This window comes from Lissotriton vulgaris, chromosome 4_1 (genome assembly GCF_964263255.1).
Source record: "Lissotriton vulgaris chromosome 4_1, aLisVul1.2, whole genome shotgun sequence".
In the NCBI taxonomy this organism is placed as follows: Eukaryota; Metazoa; Chordata; class Amphibia; order Caudata; family Salamandridae; genus Lissotriton; species Lissotriton vulgaris.
The window spans coordinates 800,188,408-800,208,709 of NC_141691.1; the positions used below are offsets into that span (position 1 = coordinate 800,188,408).

General features: G+C 43.7%; 1 protein-coding gene across 1 annotated transcript in view; it reads left to right on the forward strand.

Annotated features, from left to right (window-relative positions):
• Positions 1-20,302, forward strand: part of TDP2 (tyrosyl-DNA phosphodiesterase 2) — a 177,150-nt gene that overhangs the window by 123,950 nt on the left and 32,898 nt on the right. The window contains exon 6 of the mRNA XM_086965131.1: positions 18,840-19,010. Within this exon, the coding sequence (XP_086821257.1) occupies positions 18,840-19,010 (171 nt within the window). The remainder of the gene's footprint in view (positions 1-18,839; positions 19,011-20,302) is intronic.

Genomic DNA, 20,302 nt, shown 5'->3' on the forward strand with positions numbered 1-20,302 from the left:
TAGTTTTAAACGGCTGTTCTTCATCCATTCGGCAACTTCTTTCATTCCTTCGTGTAGAATATAGGCCTATTTCCCTTTTAAATGTTCCTGCTAAGATCTTCACCACCATTCTAGTATCCCGCCTGGCTCCCCTTATGCAAGCCATTATAGACCCTGATCAAGCGGGTTTCGTACCCGAACTGAACTTGTAGTGACAACACTAACCAGCTATGTCATCTTAAAGATAAGATCCAGTGTACACGAATACCTACACTTCTTATTTCGATTAATGCAAAAAAAGCATTTGATCGGGTGCATTGCCCTTATATCAAATTCTTCAAACAATAGGCCTGGGCCGTAACTTTAGGAAATGGGTTTGGTGTAGCTGCAGTCTGAGTAAATGGTCACATGACCCAACCCTCTGACATCGCATGCGGAAATAGGCAGGGGCGCCCCCTCTCACCACTCCTCTGTGCATTATACAAGGAACCTTTCGCAGTGCAGGTGAGGGCATACCCCCTGATCTCAGCATAAATATGCAAGACAGAGAACATAAATTGGCCTTATACGCTGACAATGTTATGGTGATATTGTCCGATACCTCCCACTCTTTGCCTTCCCTGGTGCAGGAGTTGAGGGAGTTTTGGAAAGTCTTAAGGTTTAAGATTAACTCTCAGAAGTCACAAATAATTAGCCTTACGATCCCCCAGCTTGACCAAAGTACTAAAGTATTTACAACAAGGGGTGGTGGGGGACAGAGTCTATGAATTAAGCAGAAAGCTCTCATCCAGTCAAGAGATCAGGGCTAGATCCAACACCGTTTTTTAGCTCACTGCACCATCCCAGTTTCAGAACCTGGCTGTATGCAAATTAGTCTGTTCCTGTCCCAGTGCATGATGGGAACAGGGCAAACCAAACTACAAAAGCCAATTCTTACACTGGGAAGGAAACAAGCTCCCGGGGACCGGTTTCTGGCATTACAGCCGTCTTCGGCCCGGTTTGCTTGAATCCTGATGGTGCAATGAGCAAGGGTCTCACATCTGAGAATACCCTTCCACGCTTAGGGTGGACAAAAATATTTACAACAAGGGGTGGTGAGGGACAGAGTCTCTGAATTAAGCAGAAAGCTCTCACCCAGTCAAGAGATCAGGGCTAGATCCAACACCGTTTTTTAGCTCACTGCACCATCCCAGTTTCAGAACCTGGCTGTATGCAAATTAGTCTGTTCCTGTCCCAGTGCATGATGGGAACAGGGCAAACCAAACTACAAAAGCCAATTCTTACACTGGGAAGGAAACAAGCTCCCGGGGACCGGTTTCTGGCATTACAGCCGTCTTCGGCCCGGTTTGCTTGAATCCTGATGGTGCAATGAGCAAGGGTCTCACATCTGAGAATACCCTTCCACGCTTAGGGTGGACAAAAATATTTACAACAAGGGGTGGTGAGGGACAGAGTCTCTGAATTAAGCAGAAAGCTCTCACCCAGTCAAGAGATCAGGGCTAGATCCAACACCGTTTTTTAGCTCACTGCACCATCCCAGTTTCAGAACCTGGCTGTATGCAAATTAGTCTGTTCCTGTCCCAGTGCATGATGGGAACAGGGCAAACCAAACTACAAAAGCCAATTCTTACACTGGGAAGGAAACAAGCTCCCGGGGACCGGTTTCTGGCATTACAGCCGTCTTCGGCCCGGTTTGCTTGAATCCTGATGGTGCAATGAGCAAGGGTCTCACATCTGAGAATACCCTTCCACGCTTAGGGTGGACAAAAATATTTACAACAAGGGGTGGTGAGGGACAGAGTCTCTGAATTAAGCAGAAAGCTCTCACCCAGTCAAGAGATCAGGGCTAGATCCAACACCGTTTTTTAGCTCACTGCACCATCCCAGTTTCAGAACCTGGCTGTATGCAAATTAGTCTGTTCCTGTCCCAGTGCATGATGGGAACAGGGCAAACCAAACTACAAAAGCCAATTCTTACACTGGGAAGGAAACAAGCTCTGAGCTGGGATGGGGCAGTGAGATAAATAACGGTGATGGATCAAGCCCTGATCTTTGGACTGGGTAAGAGTGGTCTGCTCAATTCAGACACTCTGTTCATCACCACCCCCTTTTCTGAATCGTTTTTGGCCACTATAGGTGTGGCAGGGTATACTCAGACATGAGTCCCTTTCTCACTGCTCCATCAGGATTCAAGCAAGCCGGGCCGAAGACGGCTGAAATGCCAGAAACCGGTCCCCGGTAGCTTGTCTCCTTTCTGGTGAAGAATTGGCTTGGTAGTTTAGTCTGCCCTGTTCCCATGATGCACTGGGCCAGGGACAGACTGATTTGCATATAGCCAGGTTCTGAGCTGGGATGGGGCAGTGAGATAAATAACGGTGATGGATCAAGCCCTGATCTTTGGACTGGGTAAGAGTGGTCTGCTCAATTCAGACACTCTGTTCATCACCACCCCCTTTTCTGAATCAAAGTACTAAAGGACAGCTCTTTCACTTTCCATGGACGACACAGGGGGTGGTATACTTGGGTTTACAAATTTACCCCCCGATACGTTGCTGGCATCTTACATGAAAGCTGTCAGGATGAAGAAGGTGGGTGCTCAGCACTGGGGGTACTTATTGTGGAACTGGTTCCAATGGTAGGGCGAGAAAGGCTGCTGACATTAAAGGATGAGGTGACAAAGTCTTACACTGGTATGAAAGCAGCATTTATAGATTCATTTGCTCTCACCCCAGAGGAGTATTAACAGAAATTTAGTAACACACGGAAGGGGACAACACAGACATGGGTGGACTTTGTGGATGGATGCTTCAGTAGAGGTACTTGATGACTGGATTAAATGTAACAAGGTGGGTACTTAAGAGGGGCTCTATAATTTGTTGGTTAAAGAGCATATCCTTACAAATTGTTCATTAGAGAAGTTACACTAGCACCTGATAATTTCAAGGCTGTCTAGTCCCAGAGAACTGGGCACAATGGCAGAAGAATGAACGTGCACTAGGGTACCCAAAAAGTCCCCTGAGAAAGGGGTCAGTCCCCTGTTCAGGGGAAAGATGTGGGCAACAAAGATAACCAGAAAGAGTCCTCTAAGGGTCCCCAAAAAGCACCCGTGGGGTAACACCAAGAACCATGACAGTCCAAGGGGAGGGAGTACCTGGAAAAGATTGATGACCCTTCAAATGCTGGGTGTGTTATGTTTGTCATCTGCCCGGACACAAGAAAGGGGATTCTGAGTGCACCGAGAAATCACCCACTTGGGGGACCTGCGAGAGTTGGCAGAACTTCAGAGGGAAGGTGGTCATTTAAGGTAGGACATGTGCTAGAGGCAGAGTACTTGTCCCACTCTTTAAGGCCTGAGGGAACCAGGAGAGTGGTGGTCCTTCAACAATACTGATAATTCCTCTTTAACCGAGTCCATGACATCCTCTAATCTGGTCATCTGCGTCCGGCCAAAACCTGGGAGATGTTGGTCATTCACTTCTGTGGGCCCCAGATGTCAGAGAAAGTGAAGAGGTTTTGTCACTTCTGTGTCCCTGTCAAGCCAGGGGCAAGGCAAACGGTCCCCAGATACCACTACCTGTCGTGGGGACTACCTTTGATAGAGTAGTGATAGATATTGTTGACCCTCTTATTACTCAGACTGCATCTGGGCACATGCAGTGGCAAGGTCTCATCCCTGCCATCTTTACCAGCTTGGCTTTGCTTAAAGAGATGATTTCAGATAGAGGATACACCCATCTGCTGGACCTAGGTACCCCAAAGAACTCTCACAAGGAAATATACATCAACAGGTTGAAACCACACCATGACAGAGCAGACATGACCATGCTTATGGTGACAGATTGAGGAGAAGTAGGAGGAAAGTGAACCTCTGCCTGACCTACTGTCCAAGAATGCCAAAGACAGCTCAGTGGATGAAATAATCCTCTCCTCTACTTTGACATACCAGCAGCAAAGGGACAGTTACGCTTTGTTGAAACTGGTTGCCGATCTGTTCTTCTTGACCCCAGGTCTGACAACTTGCTTCATGATGTGGACACTGGTGACAGGCTGCATGTCCACAGTAAACTTTATAGGGTGTTTGACCAGGTTAAAGCTAGAATTAGCGCTGAGGTTGCCAAGATGCTAGAACTTGAGATGACTGAGTCAACTAAAAGCCCTTCGGCAAGCCCAGAGGTGCTGGTTCCCTAAACAAACCCAAAATGTGGAAAACCAGAGATGAGGTTTTATGTGGACTACAGAGACCTGAATGTTGTTACTGATTGATGCTCACCCCATACCCAGAGCTGATGAGCTCATAAGCAATTTGAGGGTCTGCCAACCACCTTACTACATTTGTTTTAACTTTAGGATACTGGCAGATAGGCCTCACGCAAAGAGCCAGGGAGATGTCTTAATTTTCCACTCCTGAAGGCCGCTTTCAATTTAAAGTGATACCCTTTTGTTGGAAAGATGCTTCTTAACATGGGATTGTGGCAGTGTTGGCACAGGTAAATGATGAGGGCCAGGATCAACCAGTTGCCTTTGAGTAGGCGTTCCTTCCCCAAAGAACAGCATTGGAGTGCCATTGAGAGGGAAGTCTTTACTGTGGTTTGGTCCCTGAAGAAGATAAAAATGTACTTGTTTGGGCCTCACGTCAGAGTTCCAACTTACCACAAACCTATTATGTGGCTTATTTGAATGAAAAGAGAAAACCCCAAACTGTTGAGGTAGTCCATTTCTTTACAGGGTATGGACTTTACAGTGGAAAACCGACCTGGGCCTGACCATGACAATGCAGATTGCCTTTCCAGGTTCTTCCACTTAGATGATACCTACAAGGGTGCAGGTTATTTGCTTATTACCTTTCATCTGGAGGGGGACCATGTAAGGAAATGCTGCTTTTTCTATGATCATCTCCACGTTTTTGGGCTGATACTGCCGATTTTTTCAACTCTGAAGGTAATCTGAGGCCTTCTAAACAGACCTCCATGCTAGTGTTCTGATTGGTTAACCACAATTGGCATAATTTAACTTACTTATAAATCCTTGTGTATGGTACCAGGGGTACCCAGGGCCTGTAAGTTATGGCATCCTTCGTGGACTCCAAGTCAAAGAAAATTTCCTTTGGGCCTACTCAATAGCATACTCGACTACTCAAACCTCAATCACACCTCACTCATATACAAACATTTGCAATTGCCAAAGGATAGTATATAATGCTTTACTCGCCAGGTGAATTCACAATTAAAAAACTCTATTTCATATATAACGAAATAAGTCAATAAAATATATAAACCACACATAAGGCCCAATCATAACAATAAAATACAGTCCAATATTTAATTTTTTTTTTTTACCATGCACATTAAGCAAATAAATGTCTCACAGTTCAACATTTTAATCAATAAGCATTAGTTTTCGATTCACAATTAAAAGCATATTATATGCATGTAAACATTTCTTTAAATGACATCACAAGAGAAATGTAACAAATAGATACAGAACGACCAAAGGCAAAGCGTTTTGCTGGCAGTAACTGGTCCAAACCACATTCTTCAGGCTTTCTTATAGAAACGTGTACTGGGATCCTAACATAGTCGTGTAAACATGTGGATTTGATAACAGGGGGACATCACTCTCTATCTCCTCTTGCTTGTTCCAAACTGACTGTTTGATCACAGTTTTAAATCCAAAAAGAACACCCCCCACATTAAAACTTCACATTTTCAGCACTTGGTGGTCACTAGGTGATCCTAATCAAATGCCCTTCCAAGAGAAGTCTTCAGGCTTTAAATTAAAACGTGGGTAAAGACACCTCCACGAATGTGCCCTTTATTTTTCCTTTATGACGCAGCAAAATCCTTCATATACTCTAGATGCAGCCGGCATATCTTCCCTCCAGTCCTCAAATATATATCTTAATACTGGGAATGGATATCGGGATATTGAAATCTCAGAAATTCAGGCACCCAGTTTCACCTCTTCAAAAACACACGTGGAATGCTGCACTGATTGTGCCAGCATGAGTGTGACAAAGCAAAATATGACTCCCACCATCCCATTGCTGACTGGCAGAGCAGTTTTTGACTGCTTACTCGACTTTGACATTTGAAGGAATGGCAAAGCCCAAAGTTTTCTGTTTAATAATTATAAGTCATTTCTAAAGTAGGCCTACTGAGCCCTAAAAGCAGGGTGCATTATATTAAAACATTAGACATGTGGGTCTTAAACTTTACATGTTCTGGCAGTAAAAACTTCAACCCCCAGATACATCAAGCACCCATTCCAATTTGCGAAAAATACTGAAACGCAAATTGGAATTCGCGGAATGGGATGCATAAAAAAAGCGATAAAAAAATGCGAATCGCAATCGGCCGCAGAAAAATCGCAGAATTTCCTGTTTTCCCAACCCCAAATTGCGATTTCGCAATTACCGAAATCGCAAATTGCGATCTCACAAATTGCGAGATCGCAAAAACGGGAAGTTGCATTTTGAGCACAATGATGACATCGCAACCAGGAAGTAGGCAGTTCCCTTACTCATTTGGAACACAGAGCTGGAGAGAGGAGGAGGCACAGCACTGGGCTGTCTGTTCTGTTGTGGGGCTGCAGGGTGTGACAAACACCCTGCAGCCCCACAACAGAACAGACATCCAACACAAGAATGTCCTAGGATGCAGCAGGATTCAGTGAAACTGGCAAGAAAATAAAAATAAAGTTTTCCGAACAGGATCTGGAGTTCCTGATTGAGGGAGTCAGCAGGGACCATGACAAGCTTTTTGGGAAGCTATCCAGGAAGGTGCCCGAGGCTGACAAAAGGCGCATTTGGCTGCGCATCAGGGCGAAGGTAAACACCGTAGGAGTGACCCAGCGGTCAATCGATGACCTAAAGATGAGGTGGTATGACCTCGGAGGACGTGCCAAGGAGCGCATAGCAGAGAGGCTGGGGGAGCGACGTGCCACGGGGGGAGGAGACCCCACAGTTGCCGCCAACACACCACTCGAGGACTTGGTTGAGGACACCATCAACCCTGTTGCCTGCGTGGGGGTCACACAGCTGGATACCTCCCGACCCACACAACAATCACAAGGTAAGACCCATGCAACTGAGACCCCGTCGCCTAAGAATGCCCATGCCCCCAGAGCTAGCCATTTGATAACCCCAGTAATGCAGTCCCTGCATATCAGAAACGCCCTATTGCATTGTGGGACCTGTAGTGTGACACTAGTACCCTGATAGCCACACACAGCCAGAACTGTCAAGTGAAACATATCCCTAAAGCCAGTCAGGGAATGCAAGCCTGCATGCATGTTGCAACATTCCATGTGCAAGATTCATATCATTAATCATGCACCCATTTACATCGCAGGTGCTGCAGAAGCAGAGACCACAGACAGCGAGGCACTCCATATCGAGGAGACCCCAGAGGAGACGGAGGAAGAGAGCCATCCTGCCCCGCAACCTGGACCGTCACATGCACCTGCACCAGTACCACCACCTTCACATGTGGACAGGGCCACCCCTGCAGCCAAAGGAGGAGTGCAACCACCCCATGCGTCACGTATGGCAGTGGAACAGGCCCCACCAGCACCCTTAGGCAGACACGCCGCACAGCCACTGTGCGGTCGCAGGCAAGCGGCCAGTTGAGGCAGCAGTCCAACGTGGCCACACAAGCAGAGAAGGAGCAACAGGCCCAAGATCCAGGGCTAGGGATCGAACGCCGGGTGCTAGCTGTGCACTGCAAGCAGGCACAGCACATGGCAGCAATGCAGCTGCAGCTGTACAAGACTGTACGCAATGTCAATCAGCTCACCGAAAGTGTGCAGGAGTTAACGGCTGCAGTGAACTAGAACAGCCAACTGATGTTGGCGCAGCAGGACATCCCCCACCAGCTGCTGACCCGGCTATCAGCATATACCCGGTCGAACCACCTGATGGGGAATGCAACATCCGAACTGTCACGCCGGTCCCTGGCAATGCAGATCCAAATGTTGCAATGCAGCCAGGATGTTGCAAGGGCCCTGGAGCAAGTCACCACCGCAATCCAAAACCAACAGGTGTGTGGCCATGCCCATGCAAGGAGGGGGGGGGATGATGCCAGTGAGGGCACATCCAGCCTGAGCAGCCTGTCTGTGCCAGTGGTACCAGAACGGCGCCAGTGGTACCAGAACCAGGCCCAGTGCAGCATCACAGCCAGACACTGCCCACGTGGATTTGAAGAGGCGACAGGGTGCGTCCGGCAGGAGGCGCCAGTGAATGACTGAACATTAGCAGCAGTGCTATGCTGATGTACCTAGCACGCCTGCTCTGCATTCAAGAGGCTGTATGACACAACACAGTAGTTATGTTGTGTGAAAAAACAAAAAAGTTATAGATCTTGTTCAACAAAAGAATAAGAATTTATTTTGAATGCAAATCTTACTCATGTCATTATTTCATGTGGCATGCATGAGTGCAGTGTTGTGTGAGGGGTATGGGTGCACTAGAAATAGTTCAGTGTGATGTTGTTGCGGCGCCTTTGTCCTTCTGCAGGATTCTCCCCACGTGCGTGATGCACATGTGCAGGTGGCCGGTTGTCTCCCTCCGACTCACTACCAGAGATCTCCACAGGTATCCTCCGCTTGGTAGCAATATTGTGGGGTATGGCACACACTGCCACGATGCGGCAACAGACCTCAGGCTGGTATTTGAGGGCCCCACCAGTCTTGTGTAGGATGCGGGATCGGCTCTTTAACATCCCAAATGTCCGCTCAATGAAATTTCTTGTGTGAATGTGCGCAGCATTGTAATGCCGTTCCTGAGGTGTAGCAGGGTTGAGGTGTGGGGTGAGGAGGTACTCACGGAGGCCGTAGGAGCTGTCACCTGAAGGATGGGAGCTGAGGTTCAGTGCCTGTTATGCGCAGCTACATGGTCTTAATATACTGTATGTGGGCATGTGTACTTACCTAGGAGATGTCCTTCGCCAAAGTCACCCCTGGCCTAGCAAGTGTGTATGCCGCTGTGCCTGAAGATGAACGAATCTTGTGTGCTCCCCGGTAGAGGGCCACTATGTCGGTGATGATTGTCTTTGCATTGCAAACCATCTGGATGTTGAGTGAGTTGTATGACTTGCGGTTCCGGTACATGTATTCTGTCTCAGCGGGTGGGAAGATGTGGATGTGGGTACCGTCAATGCAGCCAATTACATGGGGGAATTGCGCAGTGTTATAGAAGTCAAGCTTTGTTTGGTTTAAGTCCTGTTGGGTGGTTGGGAAGGTTATGTAGTGGTGTATCCGGCTCAGCATGGAGTCCAGGAAACTTCGTAGGCAGCGTGACAGTGTGCTCTGGGAGATCCCCCCTGCATATGCAACTATCCCCTGGAAGCTTCCGGAGGCCAGGAGGTGCAGGCAGCACAGGACCTGGACATGGATGGGCACGGCATTAGTCCTCCTTGTTGGGTGCTGCATCGGGGGGGTCAAGGTCTCTGATGAGCTTCTTTATCATTGCCCCATTCAGCCTGTATTTGGAGTAGATCTCCTCTTCAGTCTGGCCCAGGAGTGTTATCCGCAGCTGGAAGATGCGCTCCTGGATCCTGCGTTGGTTTCGGGCTGCAGCCTGGAGCCTCAGCCTCCTTGCCACGATGTATAGACCTGGCATTGTGAATGTCCTCATGCTCCTACTGTGTCTCCTTAAGTGTGTTTGTTTTACCCCGCACCTGTTTCTTGTTAGAATTTTTTTTTTTTTTTTACTAATTGAACTTCATGGTTACCACCTGCTTTGACTTCTCCTTAAATTGCGACTCGCACTTAGCGATTTTGGTGTTTTTCACAATTTGCGATGTTTGATGAATTGAAATGGTGATTTATTTGCGATTTCGCAAATTAATTCGCAGAATAAGTGGAAAATCGCTGTTACAGATTCGCTAAGGGGGTTCCACATTGATTCTGCGAATTTATGTTTGTGAATTCGCAATTTGGGTGTTTTTTGCTTCATGAATTGCGGGAGCGGAAATTGCGATTGCAATAGTTGTTTCGCAACTATTGCGATCACAATTTCGGTTGATGAATCTATGCGCAAGTTGTTATTTTTACTGTAGAAAGGCTGGTAGCCCTATTGGCGAGTTCAGGGTTACACACTGACCATTCAGCAGTGGTAACTTCTCAATGAGACTGCTAAATATGGTAGTTCAAGGTATCAATAGAATTGTTGCATTAAACCCGGCTTGATGCTCAATTCAAATTTAATGTATCTTTTACACAAATGGCAACTTTAGTATGTAGCCTCTTTGTTGCCCACGGTTTTCTGGTGATCGTTCTTGGTTTATGGCCATGAGACAGCCTTCCTGGGAGGAGCTGTGAACGGCTTTCTGGAAGAATCACAAAGGGTCTGGCATTGGAAGAGGTGTGACCTCTCCCTGGCGAGAAAGCCAGAGTGTGAGCCCAAAAGACGAGCTTCAAAGAGGAAGCCGCCTCTGAAGATCAAATGGTGGACACCTGCGAGAGAGGCTTCTTGTTTGTACTTGCAGATAGGTTGGCATCTGGGACAGAGGAGGGAAAACTATTGTTCAGTGAGCGTGTAGCCCTCAGGTAGCCACACCTCTGGGATGGTTTAGGGAGTGCCACAGTCCAAGAGAAAGGTGTTGCCATGTTGGCAGTGGGCAGAATTGTGCATTTGGGGCAAGCTGGATGCCTCCCTTCTCAAGGAGTTGTCACTAGATGGGAGTAAACCTGGTTGCCCTTAAGCTGTAGTAACTGCATCTCCGGAGTTCACAACCTGGCCATAAAAGTGGCACCCCTGACACCCAGACCTCAGATCGCATATGTACTTGAGAGAGGACTGAAGGACTGCCCTGCTGTCCCTTTGGCTCAACAAAGAGAGGCTGCACCCAAGAATGGACTGCACCTGATGCTGCATGGGCTGGCAAAGAGAGGACTGTGCCTGTGGAGCCTGCGGTAGGAAACGTCATCCCGAGCCCCAGAAAGGAGATGTGACTCCAAGAATCAGTTGGCTTACTTCCTGTTACATCTACAGGGCCACAAAAGCTGAAGAAACCTGCTGTGGTGTGTTGGTAGCCAAGAACACCTGACTGTTGAAGTGCAGCATGGGAGACAGAGTCCTGACCCTCAATAGCTGCACCCGAGTCTGCTGGGCCCTGGAGTGTCATCAGAGTGGAGTTTGGTTGACCGACAAGGAAGTTGTCACCATTTGCAGGGAGCCACTAGTTTCACTGTAACCGGAGACCAGTAGACCATGCCAAATGAGTTTTGGCTGGACTTCACCAGAGTTCAAGGGACATAGACCCCTGAGGCCAAGTCACCTCACACTTTTGTGCACTTAGGGTTGGCCCTAGGAAGACCCTTGTTACCGGATCAGCATCCTGTATCTCTTGCATCAGGACCACTACATTAAAGGCTATGGCAGCTCTCCCATAGAGGCTTTGATGAGGAGGTAACTGTTCAGTAACTGGACCTCTTTGGTCATGCTCCCTGCCTGAGTTGGTACCAAAAGCGGGACCAAATTTGTAGTTTGCAAAGGTTTTATTTTTTACAAAGTTTATGTTAGCACTGCCCTTTACAGCAATTTATTGTGCTAATTGAGAAAGCTGTGATTTATGGTTCCGTTGAAAATTCATATCTTCATAGCCCTCCTGTGCGTTTTTGTCATTGAGGTGTCTATTTAGCAGTAAAAATACAACCTATTTTTAGAAATTGGTGTCTGATTTTTACTAAGTCTTGGTTTTCTTTTATTAAATTATTATGGTACTTCTTAATAATTTAGACTTGTTCCATTGATAAAACCTGACTGTTCTGATCCACAGCTACCCAGGGTTGAGTTAAGGTTTTTCAGACGACTCTGACTGGACCAGCTCAGGTAGTGAGTTTATTGCACGATGAGGTCACACAACCATACCATATAATAAACCGTTGTCCCCATAATGGAGTTCTATTATCGTACTTGTTATCCACATACAAGATCAGAAGATTTTCGGTTGGAACTGGATTTGTTTGGATAAAACAAAAGTAGTTGGTACAGTGAGACTAGTTTTCTTTTTAAGATATTGGTCAACAGTTATTAGTTGAAGCCTGATACTCAGCCAAGGATGCCAAGCCCATAGCCCGGAGGAAAAATTCTGAGAAATATTTATTGTTGCAATGTTTGAAATTATTATTTAATTCATCAATTGGCATAGACATGTTAATTTACAGCTACACGTTCCCGGCACTTCCAAATTTCAGCACATAAGACGATTAAAGCAGAAAACATACTCTGCAAAACATACCCAAAAAGGAGTGTATATGGTTAGGTATAATGGACATCATGGAGTAAGCTTGTTTCAGAAACCCATGCTGTCCACTAAATTGCGTGCGTTAAGAGTACCAAGCTAGAAAAAGGCTCCAAACTTACCCTAGAGATAATCATTTACAGGATCACAAAATGGCACAACCTGACTTGCAGGAGTCAATTGATGGTTATCAGGAAACCTCCACTTGTGGGCCAAGGTAACAAAGGCAGCCATGAGTAATTGACATACGAAAGCACAAGTGTGCTAACTATGATCCTAAGCCTTATCCAATGTTGGGCCCCAACAGAAAAAACAGAAGCTCCAATGGTAGCTGGGTTTCAGAATTGAAAAGCACCTCATTCCAAAATATTTGTGCCATTTTACTATGAGCACACTTGCTAAACGGGTGCAGCACCCCTTGTGATCGGTAGGGGCATATGGGTTACGTTTTGCAAGTCTTGCCATGTCATTCTTTATAGCTGTTATCTTTCGATTGGACACACATGAAGTCTTTTAATGCAAGAACCCATACTGCTGCCTTTTCTCCTCAGGGGTTACTCTTAAATTCACATTTTGGAGGTGGGCCAATTTGGCTTTGTCCATAGAGGAGAGCAGCAGAACAAATATGCTCGAAAGGCCGTTATGTCGGTGTGTAAGCGTTATGTGTTTCAAAGGTGGAAGGACTCTCGAGCCTTGGGTTTCAAATATAGATAGGATGATTTAGTAACTAATTTGTGCAGAACTTTCAGGTTACAAAGTGAAGGGGAAAAGTTCCCTTGTATAAGCAGCGAAGTGCTTGCAGCCCAACCATCTGCTATGACAGGTATGCTGAGGTTTTATTATTATGATGTGAAGTCAGCGACTTGCATGAGAAGAAACACTATTATTGGAAGCCCACCATCGAAATGTAAATTGTTGTGCCTATAATATCCAGTAGAGGACTGTGTTTAGTGTAGCAATGGCTTGATCAAAGGAGCTAAGTTACCTAAACCGGTAGAGGAATGAGAGAAATATCCTTCCTGCTTGCTAGAGTGTTAAAAATGTGCATAAAAACATTGTTTAAACAGTTTGAAAGTAAATGCAAAAAAGTAGAGAAGTAAGATTGTGCTCACCCTTGGGTATGAGGTTGGACAACTGCTCCTTGCAAAAAAGGGAATTGAGCCTTAATAACCGTATGAGAAAATTCATAATAGTACCATATTGCCTTTAGAAGAGGCAGAAACAATGTTGGGAAAGTGATTTTCTCAAGTTAAAGCACAACACTTGAAAACATGTATACTCTGTCAAATCTCTCACTTTTTAAACCCAGTCTGCTTGAAAACACTCCAAGTCGTGCACCAAGACGTTAGGGTATTGATGCTAGCATAGTCCTGTACCACCTGCATGTAACATTGAGAAGTAACATACCCTCGACCCCATGCCTGTGCATTCCTGGTTCATGATAAGGACATTTAACTAAAGTAACCTAAAGATCACATCTAAAGGCAATCAAGCTACAGTATAAACGATTACCCGTCTTTTGAAATGAAAAGAAACTGCACATTTTCATGTAAAGGAATATTAGGGCACCATCCCCCAAGGTAGTTCAGGTATCTTTCTGGGTCTCCATTGAATAGTATAATTTCTTCAATGTGCTTCGCTGTTGACACTCACAGCATCATAGTGCTGGTGTAGTGGGAATCAGAAATAACGACACTTAAGGAGACTGCAGTGGCTAAGGATCAATTCTCAAGTCTTGCGCAAGGAGCCCCACGATTTTCATAGATTTCTTGCAACATAATAGTGCCTACTTTACATTCTTGAACTGAAGGAAAATGCTGAAGGTAAAGTGCCAACAGTAAGCCATCTATTACTTACAAAAGAAGAACTTCACTGATTTCATGTCTTACCTCTTTGTCATTGTAGATTGTGTAATAACGTGGACGATGAGTATGTTTCAGGCTGAGGTCAGGACACTTTCTAGCAGCTTCTAGAATTTCCTACTTCATGTTCTAAACATGGGCCCTAATGGTTGTGTCTGGGAACCACTCTTCATTTGTTAGAAATCTGACAAAACTATATGCATTCAGTCAGGATGGATTGATGGCATTTCAGATTTATGGAAGAGTTTGTCAATAAGGGATGACACATTCTTCCAGTTCGCTCAATTCTACGGAGACCAAGTTACTCTTTGAACACTTTTGGAGCCCTCACATTTTGACATGCTGCTTGATGCTACTTCATTTCCTGGAAAGTAGCCAACATATGTCCTTGCTTGTGGATCAGTTCATCTGCTTTTATTTCTACAACCTCAACATTACCGCTCTTCAAACAACATTTTTGACCTCAGTCATATTTATATATCAAGTTTCATTGTTGAAAGCACCAAAATAATCCACTAACTCAGTTAAAACTGCTTTTAGAATTCAGTTATTGGTCTTCCAACAGACTGAACAAACACTCACTGAGTGACGACCGATACCCCGCGGCTCCAACTCAACATACACGCAGATCGGATATTTGTGACGACCTACAAACGCACTACGGTCATTTCTGACAAGTGTGTATTTAATAACTTGTCAAGAGTGGAACTTTATTCATTCACCCTGTCACATCCTTAAAGATTAATCCTCGATTTGTCCGATTTTTCCAAATTATCTCGTTCTGACCATAGTGAATGACGGTTACAGAACTAAGATCTTATATGAAGCAACCTTTTTGATGCCCACAGAACCTAATGCACTCGATCCTTCTGTGATACCCTCGTTTTTGGGGAGTTACAATATTATTACTCTTCTGTCCTGATGATGGTCTTATAGAATCACTCAGACAAGACCGAAACGTCGACTTCCTGCTTGATCCAAAGGATAATTCAGTCATCTATTTTTGGATAGGCAGACAACAGGCTCTACAGAGATTTTGTGATTTATTTTCATACATTTGTCCTGTATTCCTGTTTACAACTTTTTTGTATTGTACTTTCCCGTTTTGATTTAAATTTGATAAAATCTAATACTTTGCCTATACACATGTCTATTGGTTATTGTTTATGTTGAGTACTGTTATGTCTATTTAGTGTTGTATATATATGTGTTCATTTGATTTATTTAATCAACTTTGTTCAGGACAATTAAGTTACCTGTAGTAAATTAATTTATACAAGTCATTGAATTGATCTATCAAAACAAACTCCTTTGGAGGCAACTTTACCCATCCCGTTCTGTTAAGTGAGCACCATCTTGCTAGACATGGATTTGGCCATGAAGATCACTTCTGATAAGTGTTTCAGAAGGGTGGTTAATTAATGGGTGCTCTCTGAAGATTTGTTGTCCTGTGAGTATAATAGTGAATGGTTTCAAGGATGTTCACCTCTCATATGAGCACACATGCAATGATTCCTTAGTATTGAGCTACACTCCTGGAGCTCCAAAATGGTACCAACTTGTGAGGGCACTCAAGAATGTATTATGTACTGCACATTAACATGACAGCAAAATGCAGTGCTCAGGTTTCAAAACCTTTCCTCCATGGGACGGGCATAATGTTTTCGATTAATTCAAATATAAAAAAAAAGGATTGTTGATTGCGTTCTTTCCTCTTTTAATTTGTGTGTTATTTCACCAGGTTACTTTCCCAGGCTTAATCTTTTTCCTAATCAGATACCATTCATTTCATTTTGCCCCTCTGCTAATATGCCAATTAGCAGGTGTGTGGAAAAAATACTAGAGATTCCACTGACCGCTCCTCTGTGTCTGCATTTTGCTGCATTTTGAGTGGGACCATGTACTGACCACAGTTACTGACACCCACTGACTAGTGCTGTCTCTGATCCTCCAGTATTTATTTAGGGGCCCTTCTTAAATAATGATCTCTCATTCTTGTTACTTACAGTGAGATATAATTCTTCTTTCTATGTACTTATATAGCTTTGTGACAGTATTCATTTGAGATAATGTATTTAACTTTCTTCAACAGTTCAAAGATACCAAAAGCAAGCCAGCAGATTTATGTTACCGACAAAAGCCTAGAATACTCCTATATAATTATGAGGCTTAAGTTATGTTATGTTATAGAAATTTGTATAGCCCGTATACCCGAGGGTGTCTTGGCGCTTTCATTAACATAAACGTACTGTGTCGAGGTATAGCTATTTTCTAACCAGCCTTTCTAAAGGCAAGAAGGGTGGGTGGTATAGTCTTGAGATGTAACGGAGGAGAGTTCCACAGCCTGACAGTGCTGCTAATGAAACTCCTTCCTCCCCAGCTCGCTTTTCTGATCTTATGGTGGGAACCAATCTAGCCGTAGCCGATAGAAGATTTTTACTAGCAGTGTACCAGCTAAAAGCCTTCCATAGAAATTTTGGCCCGTCTCTGTGCAAGGCGTTATGAGCCACACAGAGCACCTTAAATTTAATTTGCTGCCTCACCGGGAGCCAATGAAGGCCCTGAATGCCTACAGATATCAGCTGATGTTTGGGAATATCCAGTGTCAATCTGGCGGCTGCATTCTGCACCGCCTGGAGCTTCCTAAGTAATTTGACCTGGAGTTGTTACAATAATCCTGCTTAGACATAATTAGCAAGGAAACAACCGTCTTACTGTTATTTCTGGGAATAAACGGGTGGATTTTCTTCAGAGTTCTAATGGTATAGAAAGAGGAGGACACTACCTTAGACACCTAGGCCTCATATCTAAGCTTCTCATCCATATTAAAGCCAAGACTTTTGGCTTTAATCACTGGAGTGGGGGTGGGCCTATGCTGTCTGGCCACAAGGCAGGAGACCATGTTGAAGAGAGGTTACCAAATAATAGAACGTCTGTTTTGCTTGAGGTCAGTTTAAGGCAGTGTTGGCTCATCCGGTAACTCAGAGCGATCGTACAATTATGTAATCTTAGAGAGTAGTTGACATCATTATCCACAGCTTAGACCAACAATTGGGTGTCATCAGCATAGGATGTTGGATTCAGGTTAAAACTTTTGATCAAAGGGGCAGGTTCTGAAACATAAATATTAAAAAGCGTCTGGCTCAATGAAGAGCCACGAGAAACCCCACATGGCAGAGTAAAGGGTGAGGATATAAACTGGCCCAGATTCTAAGTTTGGGATCTCCATGATAGAAAGGATGTTAGCAAAGTAAGAGCTTTACCTTTAACTCCTATATCGTTCAGGCAGTGGATCAATAAACCATGGTCCACCGTGTCGAATCCCACAGACCAGTCCAGTAAAATAAGAGCTGCTGACCCTCCACCATCTAACGTCATTCGTATTTCTTCAGTGGTTGATTCGCTTTAAACCCAAACTGACTAAGGTCTAAAAGCTGATTCTTGGAAATAAAATTGGATAGTTCTGCTTTGATTCTTTTTTCTACAATTGTAGCTGACAATGGAAGTCTTGAGATGGGACAATAATTATCAAGATTGCTAATGTCAAGAATGGTTTCTTAATAATAAGAAGTATACAAGTTTGATTCCAAATAATGGGAAATGATCCTTGCAAAAGCATTTTATTAAACACTGATGATAGATAGGCGATATGCTGATTTGCAGGCTGTAAAATCTTAGGGGGCATGGGTCTTCAGTGGTGCCAGATTTGTCAGCTAAAAGAAGAGTGGCTATTGTATTTGGAGATGTTCTATTGAATTCAGTGAGCATCGTGTTATTAGTTACTTCCTGGTATTTAAAGTCTGTATTATCTTTAGATTTGTCGAATAGGTCAAAGATTTCATCAACCTTATTTTTAAACGTTGGGCAAGCGTGTCACAAAATTCTTCGTTATTCATAGCAGAGTTATTTTTTGTAACTGAAGTGAGTTTCGTTATAACCTGAAACAACAACTATTTATTTGAGTTGCCAGCTTTTAAGCAAGGCTTTCTCCTTTGTTATTAGAACATATTTGCACAGTTTTGTCTTTCTAATTAGCTTTCACTCAAAATGATTAGTCTAATACATTTTTTCAGTCAGAACAAGCATTCTCTATTGATATGTTTGAATGTGCAGCATACTAATATTATATTAGTATTTTCTTTGGTGCATATAGCCCTTTTTCTGGCCCGTATGTTTTAAAAAAAATGTAATCTTCTACTTTTTTATTTCTTCACGAAAGTATTACTCTCTGATTTGTTTTTGTACATTTTGTTATCGTCATCTTTTTTAATCTAGTACTGGTTTAGTTTCTATGAATTAATATTAAGGGCTGAAATATGGGGACTTGCATAAGAATGCATGGACTATTGATGGAGATACTGTAATCCAAAATTAGACTGTATTGTGTCACTGAACTCCTTCAGTTCTGTGTTAAAAATGATTTGTTTGTAAGTAATGCAGGGCTCTTGTTCCTGGGTTCACTTATACTAGCCGTATTTTTTATTTTATTTTATATTCTAAATAATTTGTGGGGTATGCACTAGTACTAGCACATATTGACTTAATGAAGAGTGATGGTATTGAACTAAACAAGCTCTCCGTTGCCTGGTTTGTATAAATATACTAAGTGACCACATTTATCGTGCAAACAATTTGCCTTACCTATTAAGTCAGAAACACAAAGTCAACCATTTTACATCCCGCAAACACCTTGAAGATGCCTCTGTTAAAAAATACAGATCAATTGTAATTCAACACATATAACTTTTTCCTGCAGGCTAATGTATCTGGTAACAACCTGTGCCTTATGACTTCTCATCTGGAGAGCACAAAGGAACATACTAAGGAACGCTTAAACCAACTCAACATTGTATTAAAGAAAATAAATGAAGCTCCAGAGTCTTCAGCAGTCATATTTGCTGGGGATACCAATCTCAGAGATCAAGAGGTAAATTATGTCACTTTATTTGTTTAACAGTTTCACATACTTTGTCCACACTCTGTGTATACATTAACTCAAGCAGCCACTTCTATAAAGTTGGCGATGCAGCTTCATTTCAGGAGGTCTTAAGTTCAGACAACTGGGAAAATATTAGTACTTGTAGTAAATATGGCTCCTCGTTGTCATTAACTCATGCAAATCTGAAAGGTTCAGTGAATTATATGTTAATGTTTGCCAAAGTCTTTATCATACTGATCTGGTAGTACTCCAAGACACTGCGATCACAAAATAGATAGTTGGGCAGCTCTAGGGTGTTGAAGGAGCAAATACTTTTGGGGCATGTCCCTCACAAATACATACATACTATTACCATTTTGGTCTGAAGGTATAAACTTGCAACAAAATTTAAGAAATTATGATTGAGGGGCATGTATGTACATAAGCTGCAGTGACCTTAGGTTGCCTCAGATGAAAAAGGCCCAGTTTAATGACAGCTGCCAGTAAAGGAAGAGGCTGAGTGGACACTGCCTTTAAAGCTCTGCTCAACAACAGTTTGAAGCATACAAGCATGCAGGAACTACAACAAAGAGCCCAGTCTAGCATAGCTTTACCAACAGAATGTGATAGCTCAGCAGAAGATGTTTCCATGTTGACAGAGATTTGTGAGATATTTCCTCTTATGTTGGGATCAGCCAACAAGTGTCTCATTAAGAGTCTCTCCTCGATTGTACATAGCTTTACAGAAGGAACCAAAGGAGTAGTTAATTTCTATTTGTATTAATCATACTCCTGCTTTGGGCCCTGATGACACAGATTTATGTCGGAAACGCTGAGAATGTACTGCAGTGTGTATGTTCCACTGGGAACCCAGGTACCAAGAGGCTCCAGCTTGCCTATCCTCCCCACCCCCTTGGTGGTTACACCTTCTCAAGATACTTTACAACAGTCTTCTCAGGGATCCTGGAGATTAGTTATGTCTTTCCTAAGGATCAGAACAAGGAATGTATAAAAAAGCATGGGGAGGGTATTGATTTTGACTGTGTTTATCCCACCCAATCAGGAAAGGGGTCATGTAAATTTCCAGGTATTTAATCTTCTCTTTTCTTCATTGAAATTCAGAAATTGTGGCTGGTTGTTTCACTTCCCAACTTAGACCCTTACTCAATAACTCTATGTCCAGGTTCACTTAGAATATAGAGGTCACTGTACTCTTGAGTGATGCCCAGCACTGCTTCGAGTGAGGAATCTGGGCCCAATATGGTCAGGAGTATATTGTCTGTAAAAAGCTGAATTTTATT